Below are 21420 nucleotides of genomic sequence, written 5' to 3' on the forward strand. Positions count from 1 at the left end.
CTTGGTGAATTGTCTTTTTATCATTATGCAATATCCCTCTTTATCCCTTTATCCCTAATTTCCTTGTTCTGAAGTCTACTTTATCTGATATTAATGTTTTGAATGGTACATCTTTTTCCATCCCTCTATTTTTAACCTGCCTATACTATTATATTTAAAGTGGTTTCTTGTCCACAGCATATAGTTGGATCTCTCTCACTGTGATTTTAATTTCCATTTCCCTGATAGCTTATTATATATTGAGTACCTTTTATATGCCCATTGGTTTTTCATATTTTTTCGGTTTTTAAGTGCCTGTTCAAGTCTTTTGCCCATTAAAAAAAATGGAGTTATCTTTTTATTTCTTGGACATCCTTCACTTGTTCCTGATCTTAGGGGAAAAGTGTTCAATATTTCACCACTAAGTATGATGATACTAGCTTTAGTTTTCTCTTGTTCTCCTTTAGCAATTTGAAGTTCCCTTCTGTTCTTAGTTTGGTAAGAATTTTTTTAAAATCATGAATGGGTACTGAAATTTGTCAAATGCTTTTTTCTACATCTATGAGACAATCACAGTTTTTCTTCTTTGGTTCTGTTAATATGGGACATTACAAGGACGTATTTTCAAATATTAAATGTCAGTTACACAGGGGTATACATTTGAACTCCCAGAATAAACCCCAATTAGTCATGACATATTGTCCTTTTTATATATTGCTTGACTCAATTTGCTGATATTCTGCTTACAGTTTTAGTCAGGTATTCACAGGGATACTGGTCTTGGACTTTTGCTTTCCTGTAATGTCTCGTCACATTTTGCCATCATATTTTTCCTGGCCTCATGAAATCAGCTGGGGAGCAGTTCTTCTCTATCTAAGTTTTGGAAGAGTTTGTATACTATTGGTATTATTTCTTCCTTAAATGTTTGGCGGAATTCACCAGTGAAGCCATCTGGGCCTGGAGTTTTCTTTGTTGCAAAGTTTTCAATTACAGTTTCAATTTATTCAGCAGAGGTTATTCAAATTTTCTATGTCTTCTTGTGTTAGTTTCAGTAAATTATAGTCTTCAAGGAATTTATATCTTTATCTAGGACGTCAAACTTATTGACATAAAGTTGTTGATAATATCTCCTTACTGCCCCTTTAACGTCTGTGGGATCTGTGGTGAGGGCTCCGTTTTCATGTCAGATATTGATCATTTGTTTTCTTGCTTTCTCTCTTTTTAAAATTTATTGATCAGTCTTACTAGGCATCTCTCAATTTTATTAATGTTTTCAAAGAATAAACTTTTGCCTTTTTAAATTTTCTCTCTTGTATTCTATTTCATTAATTTCTACTCTTATGTTTATTACTTCCTCCATTTTACTTTTTTTGGGCTTAACTCACTCTTGTCTAGCCTCTTGACTTGGAGCTTGGATCACTGATTTCAAGATTTTCTTTTTGACTAGTATATGCAATTAAAGCTATAAATTTCCATCTAAGCACTATTTAAGCTGCATCTCACAAACAAATCAATGAATTTCTTTTGGGGGGCAGTGAAGAAGACTGACCCTGAGCTAACATCCACTGCCAATCTTCCTTTTTTTGCTTGAAGAAGATTGTCCCTGAGCTAACATCTGTGCCAGTCTTCCTTTATTTTTTCTACGTGGGACACCACCACAGCATGGCTTGATGAGTGGTGTGTAGGTCTAGACCCAGGATCCAAACCCACGAACCCCAGGCCCCTGAAGTAGAGCGTATGAACTCAATCACTATGTCACCAGGCCAGCCCCTCAATGAATTTTTAAGAGTCATTCAAATTCTTTGCTTAGTACTGGGTAAAAAATATTCTCTTAGGAACCAGCCCGATAGCATAGTGGTTAAGTTCGGGCACTCCACTTTGGCAGCGCAGGGTTCACGGGTTCAGATCCTGGGCACACACCTATGTACCGCTCATCAAGCCATGCTGTGGCAGTGTCCCACATCCAAAAAAATAGAGGAAGACTGGCACAGATGTTAGCTCAGCTACAATCTTCATCAAGCAAAAAGAGGAACATTGGCAGCAGATGTTAGCTCAGAGCCAATCTTCTTCACCAAAAAAAAGAATTGCTCTTAGGAATCAGGGAGGAGTAGAACGAAAAAGAACACAACGAAACTTTGTAAGGTGATGGTAATGCTCCATATCTTGATTGGGATGTTGGTTATATATAGGTGTGTACATTTGTCAAAAATGCAATACTCTGTACACTTAAGATCTGAACTGTATACTATACTAGACGACGGGCATCAGAACCTTTTGGTAGGTGAACAATATAAGGCTCAGAGGAGTTAATTGTGATGCACCAACATCACACACTCAGCAAGCGCAAAGAGCCAGGAGTTAAGTCTACGTCATCAGACGGCATGCGGTTTGCACTCTACCACGTTATTTTACATTATACATATCACACATACATACATATACTTATACACACACACACTCACAAACACACACAAAGACCTCATGCCGTACATGTTTAATGTGTGGCATTAACAAAATGTTTTCCATCCTGTGTGACTTGATTTAACTCCTCAGTGAGCTCACCTTATTACCATCAAACAGACAGAGGCGTACGTGTCTGCTCAGAACCTGGATGCTCATTCCTGGAAGAGGAATCATTTTACAGCTCCAGAGGGTCAGAATCAATGAAACACGACTTGGTCTCGACCTAATCTGAGAAAAAAATTAGTTATAAAAAAAGGTTTACTTTTATGACTTATAAGACAAATTCATTTTCAAAGCATCTTTTGTAAATACTTAAGAAAATGTACATAAAATAAAAAAGAACAGAAGGAAAAATTTTACACACAAACATACACTCATAAGAAAAGTTTCAATAGTCTGTTCAAGTCAAAACTTAAGTTAAATTTTTCATAAATATTCCTATTTGAAATATTTGCATCTTTTAGGTAAATAGCTAAAAACTGTAATGAAAGGGCCGGCCCCGTGGCCGAGTAGTTGAGTTCGCACGCTCCACTGCAGGGGGCCCAGTGTTTCATCGGTTCGAGTCCTGGGCGCAGACATGGCACCGCTCATCAAGCCACACTGAGGCAGCGTCCCACATGCCACAACTAGAAGGACCCACAACTAAGAATATACAACCATGTACCAGGGGGCTTTGGGGAGAAAAAGGAAAAGGAAAAAAAAAACTGTAATGAAAAGAACAGTAAGTACAATCAGGTAAAATGTATGACCTGACCATGGAATCACTACTCCAGGTTCATGCTTACAGTTCATTCTTACACAACGTGGGCCAGTGTAGAAGATCACCACAGCATAGAACCAATGACTCCCGGCATCAGTATTATCCAGCCAGCTCCTCCCTCCTCCTTGTTCTAATTTAATTTAAGCATTTATCTACATTGTTCCTTGGCTTCTTTTTTTTTGGTGAGGAAGATTGGCCGTGAGCTAACATCTGATGCCAATCTTCCTTTTTGCTTGAGGACGATTGTCACAGAACTAACATCTATGCCAACCTTCCTCCATTTTATGTGGGATGCCATGACAGCGTGGCTTGACGAGCTGTGCCAGGTCTGCGCCCAGGATCCGAACCTGCTAACCCTCAGGCTGCCAAAGCGGAGCACATGACCTTAACCACCATGTCACCAGGGTGGCCTGATGTCCTCTTATACAGATGTTTTGACAGAGACAATGCACTGCCACTGGATATGACTATTCAGTTCTACTTCACAGGTATATTTCAGAATGTCAATAAATATATTGGCATTCTGGTTTCTTATTTAAAAATATCTCCAGCTCTTAACATTCTGCTTTCTAGTCATGAGCCTTTCCATTTAAATAACTTATATTATTGAAAAAATAAGACAATATCTAACAGCTTGTCAACTTTTTAAGAAATGAGAGCTGAATATTTAGTTCTCAGGGTAGAAGCTCATAACATTAAAATGCCATTATTCAAGTACTAGTTCACTAAACAGACCAAATACAACATCTTTGTGGACTTGCAACAAAAGATACTTAATCCTAAGAAGGTTCCAGGCAATGCTGAGGTTGAGAGTAAAGAGGGCAGTGAAATCCTGCCCACCCTCCCCACAAAGCGTGCCCACACTGGGTCCTCCTATTCTTCCCCGAGCCTCCGGGGGAGGAGGCGGGAGAGCAGAAGGCGCGTAGGAAGGGGAGCGATGTGCTCTAACATGGCTCACATCTGCTAAAAAGGAGGAGTGCAGAATTAAGTATCAAGAGTATGTCCTACTTCAGATACTGGGGATACGAGGCATCTTCTACTCTAAGCTCTCCCCAAAAAGCAGAATCACAAAGTACTGCCAACTTCCTCACTCCTACTTAATTAAAGTAACTTACTACTGCTAATGACACTGGTTAACATTCACTGAGTTATCATCAAGTGCCAGGCACTGTTCTAAGCCCTTCACACGTACAATGTAATTCTCACAATAACCCTATGTTGGAAGTATTATTATTATTCCCTTTTTATAAATGAATAAATTGAAGCAAAAATGGTTAAGATAGACTCCTAGTATTATTTTCTTTGTAACAACGGGAGAAGACAGCAATGGAGAAGAGAAACAAGACGCAGTCAAGGTAACAAATCCAAGTTTTGCCTTAGCTATCAAACTATCACTAAGTGTTTCAAAATTACAATACAGAAACAATGTTTTTCTGTTTCCTATAATGCATTAATCAATGTACATGTTATTTGTATGCTTGCAACCATGACAAAATCTGGAAACGTCATCATTTTCCTGATAGCACCCTTACTCACAGTGCCCATTTTAGCATCCCACATCAGGTCTCTGAAGGCCAGCTGTGAAGGGGTGAGCTCTGGCTGTAAGAAGTAACTTGCTCGAAATTGATTCCCTGTGAAAATAATGTTTCTTTTATTTTCTTACAAAGAAAGGAATGAAATTCAAAATCAAAATCCATGATGTTATACCACAAACTTAGCAAACAGAAATCCAAATGCCAAGCTGCTTACTAGGAACCTGCTTTCTAAGACAGACGTCCCAATAGAGATTTACGCATAAAACAGCAGCAGGAAACATAAAGATAGAAGCACACCAGAGCTGATCTTAAAGCGCTTTAAGAAAGATCTTAAAGACTTAGCCCGATAACATGCCCTGTGATGAAGATCATCCATTCAAATATTTTTGTAAAACGCAGAAAATCTGTAAACAATTTTTGGAGATTTTAGAAAAAATACATAATCACTAATTTCACTTCTTAACACAAAAGCATTTTTATAAAGTTCCTCCATACTTTAGTCATGAAGAACACATTACAAACTCATTTATTCACTCAAGAAATCATTTCTGAGTTCCTACTCTGTGCCAGGTACTAGGAGCCAGAAATACAAATATGCATCAGAGAAATACGGCCCTGCCCTCATTAGCTTACAGCCGAGTGGAGGAAACAATTTAAAAAAATAGGTAGACAAAAGGAGCAGTAAAATAATTATAGGGTGACTTAGACCTATAAAGGGTGCTCAAGTGGATGGGAGTGGGGGAACCTGCATTATTAGGAAGGCATCTCTGGGAAGGAGGAATTTACCCTGAGACCCCAAGGATGAGAAGGGGCTGGGCACTCAAGGAGGGCTTAGCAGAGCCTTCCCAGCAGAGGCAACCTCAGAGCAGCCCTTCCAGATAACACAACTCAGGGCATGTACAGGAAAGCCTTCCCCCGACACTGTTCCTCTGTAAAATGAGCTTATGGACAAGCATGGCCAAGTACAGGGAAATCCAAGAATGAATAAGAAACAGAAATGTAATGGAGATAACCCTTTGGAAAAGTCTTGCTATGAAGAAAAGTAGAGAAAGTGAGGCTTCAGCTAGAATGGGATAGGGTTGGAGGGCTGGTTCTTAAAGTGGGGAGGTATTAGGCACGCTAGTACTACTGATGAGGGAAGGAGCTGGTGAGGGGGGTGGGCAGCGGGGCGGGGGGGGGGGGTGAAGATACAGGAAAGGACTGAATTAGATGTAAAGCTTCACTGCTTAACTAAAAGTGTGTGGTGGCTGACAGCCACCTGTTACCTTCCTCCAGAAGCTGGAAGAGAGTAGAAGGCCTGAAACCTGCCGGAATAGCTCCCATCGTGGTTAACACATCAACAGTGTTTATCTGCTGAAGACAGTAAAAACAGAATTGATTTGCTTGTTTTCATTCATCTTTCCTCACCTCTATAATCCTTTCTCTTTATCACTACAGAACTCCAACCCAAAAAAGGAAAACACAAAAGTACAGACTTTAGTGAAAGAATATAGCAATTTAATCCCAAATTCCTGAGAGGACGCCATCACTGAATCCTGGCCTCTCCCAAGGACCTAAACCCCATGCAGTGCCCAGTGGGCAGAGCTCTGTGCTCCAAACCAGCTGCTTCCTGCCCATCCCTCATCAAATGTCCCTACTCCTGTCCTGTCCACACGTCCTGCCACGTAACAGATGAGCTAATTCCATAAACAGATAATGCAGTGAAGAATCAATGGTTTTTTTGTATATGTGTACACATCACTTACACACGCACGAGCACGTCCATGTAAGCGATAAGTAGGGTAAAAGGTCAGAAAGGATACTTACTAAAATGTTAATGGTGATTACTTATGGAGGGAGTGGATTTTCATTTTGTTATGTAACTCTTTAAATGAGAGGATTATGGATAATTTCTTCCTTTTTTGAGCTTTTTGGAATTTTTCATATTAGCCAAAATTTAACATCAGTCTTTACCCAAATGATAGAAAATTCAGGCAGAATCAATGGGAGATATTTCCAAGCCCTCAAATCTAGTCTTCTCATAGAAAAGACCTAACGAGAAATGCTACTTGGAGCACAGGCTTATAAACCAGAAACATATGTTCTCTGCCCTGTACATTTCACACCCCGGACCCTGTTCAAGATCCAACGTGATCTTCCAAAGTCTCCACCTCGTTTTGAATCTGAACTCTCAGAAGTATGAGATGAGAAAACGAGACATCAGTAACAAGGCAGGAGATACCAACCTCTGAGACGGCTTTTTGGACAGCACTCCAATGAGAATCAGCTCTGGGGAGACAAAAGAGCAAGGTGAGTGCACTGACGGGTTATGCCTATTCTCAGCTAGAGAACTTCATTAGTCAAAGAACAAACTATACAACCGTCAGTAAGTTCTGAAAACCAAAGAGCTCTGGATGAAACCAAGATAGAAGAACATCACGCACTAAAAATAATCACAAAATTAAAGTAGTAACAATCTCTAAGCAAACAGTACTACGAAAAGCACTGTTCTCAACTGCACCTTATCTCTATTTCAAGAAATCTTCAATTATTCATAATAGTAAAAATGAACAAAAAGGGGGCCAGCCCAGAGATATAGTGGTTAGGTTCCCATGCTCGGCTTCAGTAGCAGGGGGCTTGGTGGGTTTGGATCCTGGGTGTGGACCTACACACCGCTCATCAAAACATGCTGTGGTGGCAGCCCACATACAAAATAGAAGACTGGCACAGATGTTAACTCAGTGACAGTCTTCCTCAAGCAAAAAGAGGAAGATTGGCAACAGATGTTAGCTCAGGGCCAATCTTCCTCACCAAAAATAAATAAGTAAAAAGTTTCCTAAGCCTACTTTGATGGCCCCCAAGCTTTTTTACCTTTGTTTAACTTCTGCTCCCTCTGCTGTTTCATCGCCCACCTCTGCATCTTCTTCACTGCCTTCTTCACTTGATTCTTCACCTTTGTCTTTATTATAAGGCTGAAAAATTATTGAAATATGAAGTGATTTTTACCTAACGCAAAAATCAACCAACAAAAGTACTTTCAGAAAGACTCAGTTGTAGATAGGAAATTAGTTTATGCCAAGTGTATCAATAATCAGTGGGAAAAAGATTTTGACACATGGTTGATAGCTTTACTATTTAGAAAAATTACAAGGGTAGCGGTAGAGAGCAAGTTTAATCAAAATAAATTCCGGATGGAATTTATCCAAATCAAGAAAAAAGAAGCAAAGATAGAAATAAAAGAACTATAAAAGTGTTAGGAGAAAATAATCTTGAGATGGGGAAGCCCTTTCCACTTGTGATACCAAAACCAAAATCATAAATGGCAACACTGACAGACTCAGCTACATAAACACAGTTGAAAGTCAACAAACAAAATATTTGTCACAAGTTTCCAAAGATTAATATCCTTATAATTAAAATATTATAAAAACTCATAAATCACTAAGATTTTTAAAAATTCCTTTGAAAAGTGGTCAAAAAAACTGAAAAGGCAATTTACAAAGAAGAAATAGAAATGGTCAGAAAGTATATCATACGATGCTCAGCCTCGTTAGCAGTACAATGAATGCCAATAAGAACAATTAACGAGCCTTTCTTGCCTTTCACCTTGGCAAAAAGAGTGAAGACAGCTGTCACCAGCAAATGTGTGGGGAAACAAGCACTCTCAGATGCTGGGGATGGCAGGACAGACAGGCAGAACTTTCCCAAAAGGCAAAATGGCAAATTAAACCAAAATATAAAGGTGTAAACCCTTTGAACCAGCAATGAGCGTCTGGGAATTTATCTCAGGGAACAATGAGGCAAGTCCACAAAGATGTCTGTGCAGACGGATCACAACACAGGGTGCTGGTTTCCTACCACCCAACCTCCACCTCTTCTTTCCTAACAGAAGGCATGATTTTAGCACTGAGCCAGCTAAAAGATGACATTGTCCAAGGCCTCCCTGCAGCTAGGTGTTGCCAAGAAACTAAATTCTGGTCAAGGAGATATAACTGGAAGTTTTTGTGTAACTTCCAGGAAACCTTTTGACTTCTTATTCCTCTTTCCTCTTTCGCTGCTTGGAACTGTTAAAAGATCTAGAACCAACTTAAACTGAAGAGACAACCCTAGGAAGAGCTGCCTCACACTGACTACAGAATAAAATACTAGCTGTGGTCTCCCCATCCTCTGATTGCCTACCTCCACACTTCTTCCATGCATACACGACAGAAACATGCCTCTACCTTATTTAAGCCACTATTTCGGGGATCTTTTGTAACTCAAAGTGGAAGCTAATCAGAGCTTCTTTGCAACATATCTACAGTTATTACAGGTTGGAAACAACCTAAATGTCCGATATGAAATTGGAATACTATGCTACCATTGAAAGAGATGATCTAGACCTGAACTGTGCAATATGGCAGCCAGTTGTCACATGTGGCTACTGACACTTAAAATGTGACTAGTCCAAACTGAGATGTGCTATTTAAGTGTAAAAAACAGACAGGAATTTGAAAACACGGGATGAAAAAAAAAAAGGTGTATTTTTTTGAGAAAGATTGGCCCTGAGCTAACATCTGTGCCCATCTTCCTCTACTTTATATGTGGGATGCCTACCAGAGTGGCCTGACAAGCAGCGCACAGGTCCACGCCCAGGATCCGAACCGGCAAACCCTGGGCTGCCAAAGCTGAGCATGCAAACTTAACCACTACACCACTGGGCAGGCCCCAAAAATTAGAAAGTATTTTTTAATATCGACTATATATTGAAATGACAATATTTGGGATACAGTGGATACTATAAAATATATTGTTAAAAATAATGTCACCTGTTTCTTTTTACTTTTTTTTTAATGTGCATGGTATAATGGTATAATGAAAAATATATTTATTCCCAGTTCTTGGTAAGTGTCCCTAAAACTCTCAGAATTTCCTGGGTAATAGGAGTGTCTTTTGTTATACATAAAGAGCCCCTCTCAACCACACTTGAGTTTATGCTAATGAGGTGATGGGGACTGGATGGGGAGAAACAAATCACATGATTCCGGGTCTGAATTTTCAGTGCACCTCCCCCCTCATCTTCAGGGAAGGGTAAGGAGCTGGAGATTGAATGCAATCACCAATGGCCAATGACTTAATCAATCATGCCTACATAAGGAAACCTCCACAAAAACCCCTAAAGGATAGGATTTAGGGAACTTCTAGGTTGGTGACCACTTTGAAGTTCTGGGAGGGTGGCACCCGGAGAGAACAGGGAAGATCCAGGTTTCATTCCTCCACCTCCCAGTACCCTGCCCTGTGTGCCTCTTCCATGGGGCTGTTCCTGATGGCATCTTTCATAACAAGTTGGTAAACGAAAGTAAGGTGTTTTCCTGAGTTCTGTGCATCTCTCTAGCAAATTATCAAACCTGAGGAGGGGTATGGAAACCTCTGAATTTATAGCCTGTCATTCAGAAATACAGGGTGACCCCTGGGACTTGTGACCGGCATCTGAAGTTGGGCAGTCTGGTGAGACTGAGCTGTTAATTTGTAGGGTCTGCACTAACCCCAGGGGTTAGAGTCAGAACTGAATTGAACTGTTGGACATCTGATTGGTTTCAGAGAATTGGTGTGGAAAAACAGCACATATTTGGTGTCAAAGAAAAACCACATGGTGTTAGAAGTGGCGTCAGAAAAAAAGACCTCTCAGTGTGGTTACTAGAAAATTTAAAATTACATTTGTGGTTTGCATTATCTTTCTATTGGACAGCCATGATCCAGACAGATATCTATACACACTGGCACAGAAAATGGCCGTGCTACATCATAAAAAATAGGCTACAAATATGTATGTTTAGTAAGTTCACATCTTAGTAAGGGATTGTATATCTGTAGAAGTCAACACAAAGTTCACTGCGGTTACGTTTTACGACAAACAGTAAGTGCCTATTAATTTTTGTGATCAGCATTAATGCACAAAGCATCTTCACTCTGTGAGATAATGTACAAGGGCCCACCTGCACAAGACCCTTCACAGGTCCCCAGGACACAACACACAGTATTGTTGCCATGCCCTGACCCTCTAAAATTAAAGTAAATTCTAAATCTAAAGTCATTCACTAGTCAATTGATCAAAGAGTATAGCTTAATTTTTATTAAAAATGAAAAAGTTTAGGGAGAAAAAGGAAAGAATAAACAATGAAGACTAACCTCCAAGTAGGTTCTTGGAACGAGACCTTTCTCTCCCTTGGCATTCTTAGCCGTCCACCAACCATCAGGCTTCCCTTCGATTATACGGAGAATTTCCCCTTTCTTAAAACAAAACCAAGTAAAAATTTTTAAATTAAGTTTTACCCCTACATTAGGAATTTCAGCATTAAAACTATTTTCAAAAACAGAAAAGCATTTACTCTTTTACCAATTTACTACCAGGTAACTTCATACAGAATTTCACACTTGACTACTGCCTGTAAATCATAATTATTACTTACTTCATTTAAATAGATTGAATTGTAAAAAACTGCCTATCAGGACTATGTAATACAGGTACACAAGCAGAGTTTTCTTATTCTATTAGGAAGGAAAGTTTATCCTTGGGTTAGGTTCCAATCCTGTTTCTACCGACCTTAAATGTAAGATCTCCCACTTGCTGAGCAGTGAAATCTCCAATAGCGACGTATTCTTTACTTGTCGCCTGTTGGTGAGATTCATTTTCCTGTTTCTCTTCCTCTTCCTCTTCTGTTCCTTCTTCCTCCTCACCACTTTCTTCACTTTCTTCTTCGTCTTCTTCTTCTTCTTCATCTTCTTCAGCAGAATCCTCATCTTCCTCTCTTTCAGTAAGTGCCCCAATTCTATAAAAAATAACTCTGCGATGAGGATCACTTGAAATAATGTATAAGAATAAATCAAGTATGAATATAACTTCTATATATAGAATAACTGGCCCATATTTGGAACTGGCAGACAAAGGAAATAAGGGGAAAGTACAACTAATAGTTTCTACCATCTAGCTAAGAATACGTGACTTGAGGACTGAGAGCGGTGAAGGAGTTAATGTATCTGAGGAATGTATGTGACACGGAAGAGCATGCACAGGGCTGAGGCCAAGAGACTGGTATTTAAGTCTTGGCTTCATCCATTCAGCAAATGCTGCTGGAGCATTATTACATAGTGGTCAGAGTATGGGCTCTGAGTTTAAATTCTGGCTGTCTCCTCCCCGTTGAGTAACCTTGGGTAGGTTTCTTTTAAGCTCTCCATTTCTCAACGGTAAAATGGAGATAATAATAGAACCTGCCTCATTAGGTTGACCTGAGGATTAGATGAGTTATAAACTTGCAAAGTGTTTAGAACAGTGCCCGCCCATAGCAACCTTTTTCTAAAAGTCAGCTATGATGACGATGATGTTGTACGTCAGGTCCATGTCAGACACAGTGCATACAAAGGTAAACCAGAAACAATTCTCTGTCCTCAAGGAGCTTACAATGAGACAATCTGGAAGATGCGTAATTACAATACAGTTCACCAGGTACTGCAGTTGAGGTATACACAGGATACTAAGCAAACACACAAGAGGGACACCTAACATAGACTGCATGGGTGCTGGGGATCAGGAAAGGCTTAGAATTAGGTCTTGAGGGGTGAGCTGGAATTAATCAGGTAAATAGGAAGTAGAAAGGAGGAGGAGGGAGTGGAGAAAAGGAGGCTCAAGATCAGGGAACACCAAGTAGCTCATGAGTGGTAGGACACGGCTTGGAGAAAAAGAAACGAGCAAGAGATGAGGCTGGAAAGGCATGAGGACGCAGTCCATGTGAGCTTTACCTCTAAGGTAGTCCCCAAAAATGAAGCAAGGGAAGAGCAGGATCTGATGTGCACTTTAGAAAGAGGACGAGGCTACAGCATGGGGAACAGACTGGAAGGAGGGCTAAAGGCAGAGATGGCTGCTACAAGTGAGACATGACAACAGTATGAACTAAGAAAATAGCATTAGGGACGAAGAGATAGATGTTTTAGAATGATATTTAAGAGGTAAAATGGAAGGTGAGGGGAGAGAGAGGAGCTAAAATAATACTGGCTTGGATAAGTCACTAAATCTCTCTGAGTTTATTTATTCATTCAACATTCAGCAAAGTCACCCACCGTTTACTGAGCAGCTACCGTGTGACAGACAGTACGTGCTTGGGATACAACAATGAACAAAAGAGAGCTTCACTCTCCTAAAGCTTGTATCAGAGAAGCTTATCTTTCAAATGGGGATAACAATACTTATTCTAACGGACATTGCTAACTATAAAACCAGCCAAATATAAGATATTCTCTGGAAAAAAAACAGAAGAATTGGGCTCACTTTGTTTAAAATAGATGTAGGACACTCTCATACCACACTGACCTAAACATAAACAGTGACTTAACAAAAAACAATTTGTACACCACGAGAATAAAAATCCATAAAATACGGCATATTGATTTTCAACGTGCCCCTTTCCTTTTTTAGGAGATACTTTGCACATATTTTCTCTGGGTCAGTTATTCTAAAATGTCGCCAAGGATAACGGGAACTTGACGTGATTGTTTATGGTTCTTCTTTTGTTGCTATCGTGAATTTCAATTATTAATTTTTGAATGTTAAACTAACCTTGCATTCTGGAATAAATCCCACTTAGTCATGACGTACTGTCATTTTGATATGCCACTGGATTCCACTTGCTAATATTTTATATTGGGTTTGTGCCTTTGTTCATGAGGGTCTTGTTATTTTTCTTAAAATATTCTTGTCAGGTTTTGATATCAAAATTATCTAATGCTCACAAAATAATTTGGGAAATTTCTTTTTCTACTCTCTAGAAAGATTTTGTAATACTGGTATTATTTCTTTCTTAAAAGTTTGCAATAAGTCATCAGTGAAGCCGCCTGAGAGTTCATTCTGTGGGAAGGTTTTTAATTATAGATTCAACTTCTTTAGTAGGTATTTTAGTAGGACTATAAAGATTTTCTATTCATCTTGTGTCAATCTGAATATATTTTATTTTTCAAGGAGTTTATTTTATCTAAATTTTCAAATTTATTGGCATAAACTTGTTCATAATATCTTCATAGTGCCCTTTTAATTTCTGTGGGATTTGTAGTGATTACAGTTTTCAGCCTTGTTTCTTTTTTTTTTTTCCTTCTCTTTCTCCTTTCTTGATCAGTCTTGCTAGGAATTTATTTATTTAATTAATTTTTCCAAAGAATCAATTTTTGGCTTTATTAATTTTATCTACTGTGTGTCTATTATTCTCTGTTTTCTGATCTTATTTTTATTATTTCCTTCCTTTTCCTGTCCTTGGGTTTAATTTGCTGTTCTTTCTCCATCTTCTTAAGTTGGAAACTTTAATAATTGATTTTCAGCTTCTCTTCTTTTCTAAACTATGTACTTAAAGCTATAAATTTCCCTCTCAGCATGGCGTTAGCTGCAGCTCACAAGTTGCATTTTATTACCACTCAAAATATTTTTAAATTTCTATTGTAATATTTTCTTTGACTCAAGTTATATAGAAGTGTGCAACTTAATTTGCAAATATTTGAGATTTTTAGTTATTTTTCTGTCATTGAAGTTTTTTTAATTGAGATATAATAGATATATAACATTATATTAGTTTTAAGTTGCCATTGAGTTTTAATGTAATTCCAAGTCATCAAAGACTGAATGATTTCAATCCTTTGAAATTTGTTGACAATTGCTTTATTGTCCAACATAGTTCATTTTGGTCAGTGTAATATGTGCACCTTGAAAAAATGTGTATTACCTAGTTGAATGCAGTGTTCTATGAATATATGTGTAATTAGGTAAAGGTTGTTAAGGACTGTGGATTTTATAGCGTTCCTTCAGTTCTGGCAACTTTTGCTTTATACATTTTGAAGCTATGTAATTAGGTGCATACACATTAGGATGATTTCTCCCTATTGAATTGATTCTTTCACTACCATGACATGTCTTTGTCTATAAAATTAATTTTAACCTTAAAGTCTACTTTGGCTGATATTAATACAACTGCATCAGCTTTGCTTTGGTTAGGGTTTACCTAAAATATCTTTTTCAGCCTTTTACTTTCAACCTATCTGTGATTTTACATTAAAGTGTATTTGGGTTTTTTTTTCTTCTTTGAAAGATTGGCCCCTGAGCTAACATGTTGCCAATCATCTTTTTTTCTTCTTCTTCTTCTTCTTCTTGTCCTCAAAGCCCCCCAGTACGTAGTTGTATATTCTAGTTGTCGGTCCTTCTGGCTCTGCTATGTGGGATGACACCTCAGTATGGCTTGATGAGCAATGGAGGTCTGCACCCAGGATCTGAACTGGTGAAACCCTGGGCCGCCAAAGCAGAGAGCACAAACTTAACCACTCAGCCACAGGGCCAGCCCCTATATGGGTTTTTAAAAAATCCATCTGACAATCTCTTTCTCTTAATTGGAGTGTTATTCCATTTATATTTAATCCATATGGATGCATTCAAACCATGTTACTATTTAGTTTCTATTTGCCTTGTTTTTTTGTTTCTCCTTTCTTGTCTCTTTTGGGCGAGTCATTTTTAGTATGCCACCTTATTGTCTATGCTGTTTTTTAGTTACTTCTTCAGCTTATTTTGCTAGTGATTGTTCTAGATATTACAATATACATCCCTAACTTATCACAGTCTAACCTAAATCAAAATTACATTTCACCAAAAATAAAAGGACTTTAAGATACCATTCCATTTACCCTGCCAGCCCTTTTAACTAATGTTGTGCCATTGTTGTCATATATTTTACTTCTACGTACAGCTGATCTTCATTATTTGCTAATTCTGTATTTGGAAATTCATCTACTTATTTTATTTAGTGCCATGTTCTTTGCATTTTTGTGCTTTTTGTTGATCTTGCCATTTAAAATGGCCTCCAAAAATACTGCTGAAGAGTTGTGTAGTGTTCCTATGCACAAGAAGGCTGTGATGTGCCTAGTGGAGAAAATCAGTGTTAGGTAAGATTTGTTCAGGCATGAGTTATAGCGCTGTTGGTCGTGAGTTCAATGTTAATGAATCAATAATAGATATTAAAGTGTCTTTAAACTGAAACACACATAAAACAAGGACATGTATGACCCAGTTAATGAAACTGTTGTGACCAGAGCTTCACAGGAACCTAACTCTAGATTTCCTTTAGAGGCACTGGTTTAGTATTCACTAATCCAGTGTTCACAGCAACTGTACGGAACGTTAAGTACTGCAGATAATGAGAACCGACTGTATACTATATAAATCCCCAAATATGTCTTGCTTTACACAATCAAGTCCCTTTTAAAGGCATCTAGAAAAGAAAAAAATAGGCTTTTATATTTACCCACATACCAGAGCTCTACATTCAATCTTGTAGATCCAAGTTTCCACATGGGATCATTTTCTTCTAGCCTGAAGAACTTCCTTTGCCAAATTTGTTAGCTTTTGTTGACAAATTTCCTCAGCTTTTTTTTTTTGTCTGAAAATGTCTTTATTTCACTTTAATTTTTGAAAGATACTTTTGCTAGATACAGAATTCTGGGTTGATAGATTTTTTTCTTTCAACCCTTTTATTGTCTTCTGTCCTGAATTTTTATTAATAAGATGTCAACTTTAATTCTAACTGTCATATGCCTGTACATGATGTTTCCTTTTTTCCCGGGCTGCTTTTAAGATTTCCTAGTGATCACTGGTTTCCAGCAGTTTGACTATGATGCACAAATGTGTGGTTTCCTTTACATTTATTCCACTTGGGGTTCCCTGAGATTCTTGAATCAGCAGATTGATACCTTTTTAGATTTCAATTTAAAAATTTATTTAAATATTTCCTTGTGCTCCATTCTTTCTCTCCTCTCCTTCTGGGACTTCAATTACATGTATCTTAACTTTTGATCATGTCCCACAACTCTCGTACATTCTGTTCTGTTCTTTGCACTCTGTTTTTCTTTTTGTGCATGAGTTTGAAAGTTTTTTATTGCTCTGTCTTTGGGTTCACTGATCCTTTCCTCTATTGTATGCAATCTTCTGTTAAATCATCTAGTAACTTTTTTTCACTTCATATATTGTACTTTTTAGTTTCAGAATTTCCGTTTTGGTCTTTATTAGCTTCCATTTATCTGCGTAAGATTTCTCTCCATTCATCCAATCTGTCCATCTTTTCTCAAAAGTTCTTTAACATATTGAAAATAGTTGTTTTATAGTTCTTGTTTGCTAATTCTCACATTTGGGTCGTCTGAGTTTCTACTGATTAAAATTTTTCTCTTTATTATAACACATTTTCTACCTTTTTGAATCTATATATTGGATCAGATTTAGAAAGTTCTCAGCTATTATTTTATTAGATATTATATTCTGCAGTTGTAGAATGTTCATTTGATTATTGTCTACATTTGAATTCTCTCAAAACACTCTACCTTCTTCCATTTCATCCATTTTTTCTTCCATTTCCTTTAACACATTAATCATATTATTTAGAAGTCCTTGTCAGCTAACTCTGCTATCTGCTTCAGACCTGGATCTGCTTTTATTGACTATCTTATTGCTTGATTATTGATCATTTCTTTTCCCTGGCTTGTTTGTGTTTCTAGTAATTTTTTGTTATTACTGGACATTGTGGATGATACACTTAGAGACCTTGGATTGGATTACCCCATCTTCCTTTAAAGAGTGTTGAATTTTGTTCTGTTACACAGTTAAATTATCTTGTTCCTGTTGAGGTCTGGTTTGGGGCTTTGTTGAAGAAGATCCACTTCAGTTTTGTCTTTATTCCAAGATCCCAGTTCTTAACATTAGGGTGTTCTCCTTACTCCCAGGGCATGGGCCATCTGTGATCTCCACTAAATGCCTGAACTGTTCACTGAGATCTCTTTACCCTAGCTGGGTGCAAACTCCAATATTTTCCCAGGACTATGTGACCTCCAGAATCTTTTAAGCTCTTAGTCTCCCAGCAGGTGCTTTCCGCCAGAACTTCTGGAATCATGCTCTGTGTAGCCCAGAGTGCATTCAAATTTCTTGAGTTGTCTCTCTGCAACTCCCTTCTCTCCCCCTACAAGGTCCAGTGGCCTTAGCAACTCCAAAATTTGATGTCTGCCTGCTCAGCCCAGTAAGACTGCTGCTCCCTGTTTGGGATCAATCTCCCTGCACCAGAGAACGTAAAATCCCCAGGGAGAGGGTCTGGGTGAATGTAGGACTCATCTCTTGTGTTTCCCTGTATTAAGCATATCAGCCTTGCTTAGCTGATGTTCAATGACTTCAAACAGCTGTTTTGTATATTTTGTCCAGATATTATAGTTGTTTATGGTAGGAAGGTTAAGTCTCATCCCAGCTACTTTGTCATTCTCGGTACTGCAAATTAGTGGAAATTCTAGAATTCTTGTATCTACATCCTTTGGCTGATATGGTGTAAAAGTATGGGAACAGGGGCTAGCCTGGCGATATAGTGGTTAAGTTTGCACACTCCATTTTGGTGTCCTGGAGTTTGCAAGTTCAGATACCGGGCATGGACCTGCATACCACTCATCAAGCCATGCTGTGGCAGTGTCCCATATAAAATAGAGGAAGACTGGCACAGATGTTAGCTTAGGGACAATCTTCCTCAAGCAGAAAGGGGAAGATTGGCAACAGATGTTAGTTCAGGGCCAATCTTCCTCATCAAAAAAAAAAAAAAAAAAAGTATGGGAATAGCATTTGAAGAATCTAAATAGTTGATTTTTTCCTTTTTGCTTTCCACAAATTGGGTTTGTTTATACCATCAAGTTTTCTTTCCACTTTGCAAAGGCTATTATTAACATTCACTCCGACAGAAAAACAATGCATGTTTCTGTCTCTAATTTTTTTTGGTGAGGACGTTTCACCCTGAGATAACATCCATTGCCAATCTTCCTCGTTTTTTGCTTGAGGAAGATTAGCCCTGAGCTAACATCTGTGCCAATCTTCCCCTACTTTGTATGTGGGATACATCCACAGCATGGCTGATGAGTGGAGTAGGTCCACGCCCAGGATCTGAACCCACAAACTGGGGCTGCACCTAAATAGAGTGCGTGGAACTTTAACCACTTGGCCATGGGCCAGCCCCTCTGCCTCTAATTTTTAAAGAATATTTATGAAAAGAGGAAATATGCACGTAGACAATCCAAATAATTTTCTTTTTACATATCAAAATTGACATTAAATACATCATCCCTATGTTCTAACATTTGTTTATTTAGCTTTTCAGATCTGTTTTATTTCCCCAACTAGATTATAAATTACCTGAGGGCAGAGATTCTGACTTCCACGTCTTTACATCTCTCATGGGATCTAACACTTTCTACCATACACAATAAATTACTGTCAACTGATCACACTCTTACCGTCATTTGTTTATATCTATACTGTCACGTGTCTATTCTGAGCCAAACATTCAAACCATTGGTGACATAATATCTGAAACAAAGGGAGGACAAAAAGAAGCATACTCAGTTACATCTTCTCTTCTTAAGGACACAGCAAGTTCCTGCAGTTGGTGGGTAAGCTTATCCAAAAGACTGTGCTCCTCCTTTTTTTTCTGATCATAGTTCCCGACAGGTGCAGGTTCATCAGCCTAAGAGAGAATAGAAATCTATTTCACTGAAAAATTTATTTCAGTTCCCTATTACATTTATTTTAAAAGAAAAAAAACCTCCAATAAGGGCTGGAAGACAAAGCAAATACCAACATGAGACTAGACCGACCTCAGAGAAATAAGATTAAAAGGAATGTAGATGATCATGTTGGAATGCAAACCAAATGAAAAAACAAAATTATCCTACTTGTTTCGGTTGTTTTCTTGCCCAGGTACTGCAGACTCTCTATAGTCAGGAAGGGACAGGCTCCAGACAGAAGACCGGCTTTGGAGTCAAAAAGACAAGTGCCAACCCCACGTTCTGCCGCTTACTGACAGCGAGACACTGGGCAAGCCGCTTCGCCTTTGGGAGCCTCAGTTTCCTCACCTGTGGAAACTAGGTTTTCAAATTTAGGGTCAGTCTGCCTCCTAAATCAAAGAGGTTTGCGTCACTGGAGGGATTCAGAAGAGATGCTCAGTGACCACTCGTCTCAGATGCAGTGGAGTCATCCATAGGCAGGGGGCCGGGTTTCACAGGCCTTCCACTTCCCGTGCTCTGGGCGTCTCTGGCCCTGGACACCTCGCTGAAGCTCAGGCTCATACTAAAAGGAAAACTCCTGAAGGCACTGCCAAAAGCAAATTCTGGGTCCTCCTGTTTCTACTGAGTCATGGAAATCAGAGCTGCCACGTGATACAAGAAGCTTCTTTACCGCCTACCCTCAGGGCCAGATTAGGTGCTGTCTCCCCACAATGCAGTAAAATGAAAATGATTCTAACCTGTAAAACATAAAACTTACACAATGCAAAAATACACTAGCTTCTTCTGGAATTTTCTGAGTCCTCAATGCTGAGGGAGTTCATCAAAGCTGAAGTGGTATGAGTATTTGGAGCCTTGGCTTTTCTGCTCCACAGCACATACTCAGTAAGCATGCTGGGCAGCCAGCACTGCCCACATTACACTTCACCACTAACGAACCCCAGAACTTACCCACTCTAATAGATTCCCACTTAACGAAAATACTTGCCTAAAAGCAGATTTTTTGTAATATGATTAGCCGTAATACTTACTTTGTTTAATTTTTGAAGAGTATTTTTATTTTCATCTATTGCCTGTTTTAACTGGATACATCTAAATTTTTAAAAAGAAAGAAAAAAAGATTGATTTTTCTATTGTCAGAACCAGAAAGTTATTTTATAAAATCATATGTCAGTCTTTAAGCAGGCGAGGCAGTTGGCCATTGTATGAATGATGTTAACAAATTCACATGCAAATACTTCTCCGCCCATTAGCTCAGGTGATCCTCACCGCCAAGCTCTCAGGCACACAGGATAACCACGGCTCAGAAAGCTGGAGGGAGTCGGGCTTCAGTTTCCTACCCCTAAAATCAGGAAAGCACTGAACTTTAAAATACTTCCCCAGTCCTAAAATTCCATAAACCTAGGACCTAGCCACGGAGACACAATCAACAATGATAACAGCTACAGTGCACTATGCACGGGCACAATGGTGAGCACGCACCAGCACCACCTCATCTGAGCCTCACTCCAGCTCAAGAGAGGGAGCTTCCAGAAAGTGGCCACTGCTGGTCAGCACAGAGCAGCACTGTGAAGGCAGTGTTCAGGATGCCACAGCTGGGCTCTCCTCACCACGGCGCACTCCCCTTTTGAACTTGGCCTGTCCCTACTGGTTCAGCGTTTTAGTTATTCCGTAAACAGCTCATATGATTTAGCTGAAGTCTTAGACGCCCAAATAAAAAAGAAGTAAAAAAAAAAAAAGGACTGAAAATGGGCTACAGCTAATGATGGGAGTTTTCAAAAATCAAATGCTTTATCAAATAATAATCTTCAAAAGTCAATATTTTTCTGCTGTTTGAGTCAGTTCTTTCTTCTTCTTACAGAGGCTAATGAAATAAGCAGTGAAAAGGGGGACAAAAATCCTTTGTGAAAGAGTCAGAAAAAGAGAAGTGGAAAGATCAAACTGTGGCTGACCCTGCTAGTTACCTACCCCAGAGCCCTTCTGCCACCTCCTCTATGCTGGCAGGGTCGGCCTCCCACTGACACCTAAGGCAGGTAAGAGGGGCCAAGGAAACGTGAAAGGAATGTTAGGCACTTCCTCCCATTTTATCCTCCCTGATGCGGTGTGTAAGGAATCCTCCTCCTT

General features: G+C 38.9%; 1 protein-coding gene across 6 annotated transcripts in view; it reads right to left on the reverse strand.

The window, feature by feature from the left end:
- NPHP1 (nephrocystin 1) overlaps window positions 1-21420 on the reverse strand; it is a 61317-nt gene that overhangs the window by 32864 nt on the left and 7033 nt on the right. For 2 of the 6 annotated variants that reach the window (XM_014731027.3, XM_023618700.2), the window contains exons 3-11: window positions 20328-20388; window positions 19135-19259; window positions 11300-11525; window positions 10885-10986; window positions 7588-7688; window positions 6963-7005; window positions 6003-6087; window positions 4739-4833; window positions 2542-2670 (exon numbers count right to left, since the gene is read on the reverse strand). In XM_014731027.3, the coding sequence (XP_014586513.2) occupies window positions 2542-2670; window positions 4739-4833; window positions 6003-6087; window positions 6963-7005; window positions 7588-7688; window positions 10885-10986; window positions 11300-11525; window positions 19135-19259; window positions 20328-20388 (967 nt within the window). Of the gene's footprint in view, window positions 1-2541; window positions 2671-4738; window positions 4834-6002; window positions 6091-6962; window positions 7006-7587; window positions 7689-10884; window positions 10987-11299; window positions 11526-19134; window positions 19260-20327; window positions 20389-21420 lie in introns of all 6 variants that reach the window. The other 4 variants (XM_001494414.7, XM_023618699.2, XM_070236159.1 and 1 more) reach the window with 3 other exon arrangements.

Source organism: Equus caballus, chromosome 15 (genome assembly GCF_041296265.1).
Source record: "Equus caballus isolate H_3958 breed thoroughbred chromosome 15, TB-T2T, whole genome shotgun sequence".
NCBI lineage: Eukaryota > Metazoa > Chordata > Mammalia > Perissodactyla > Equidae > Equus > Equus caballus.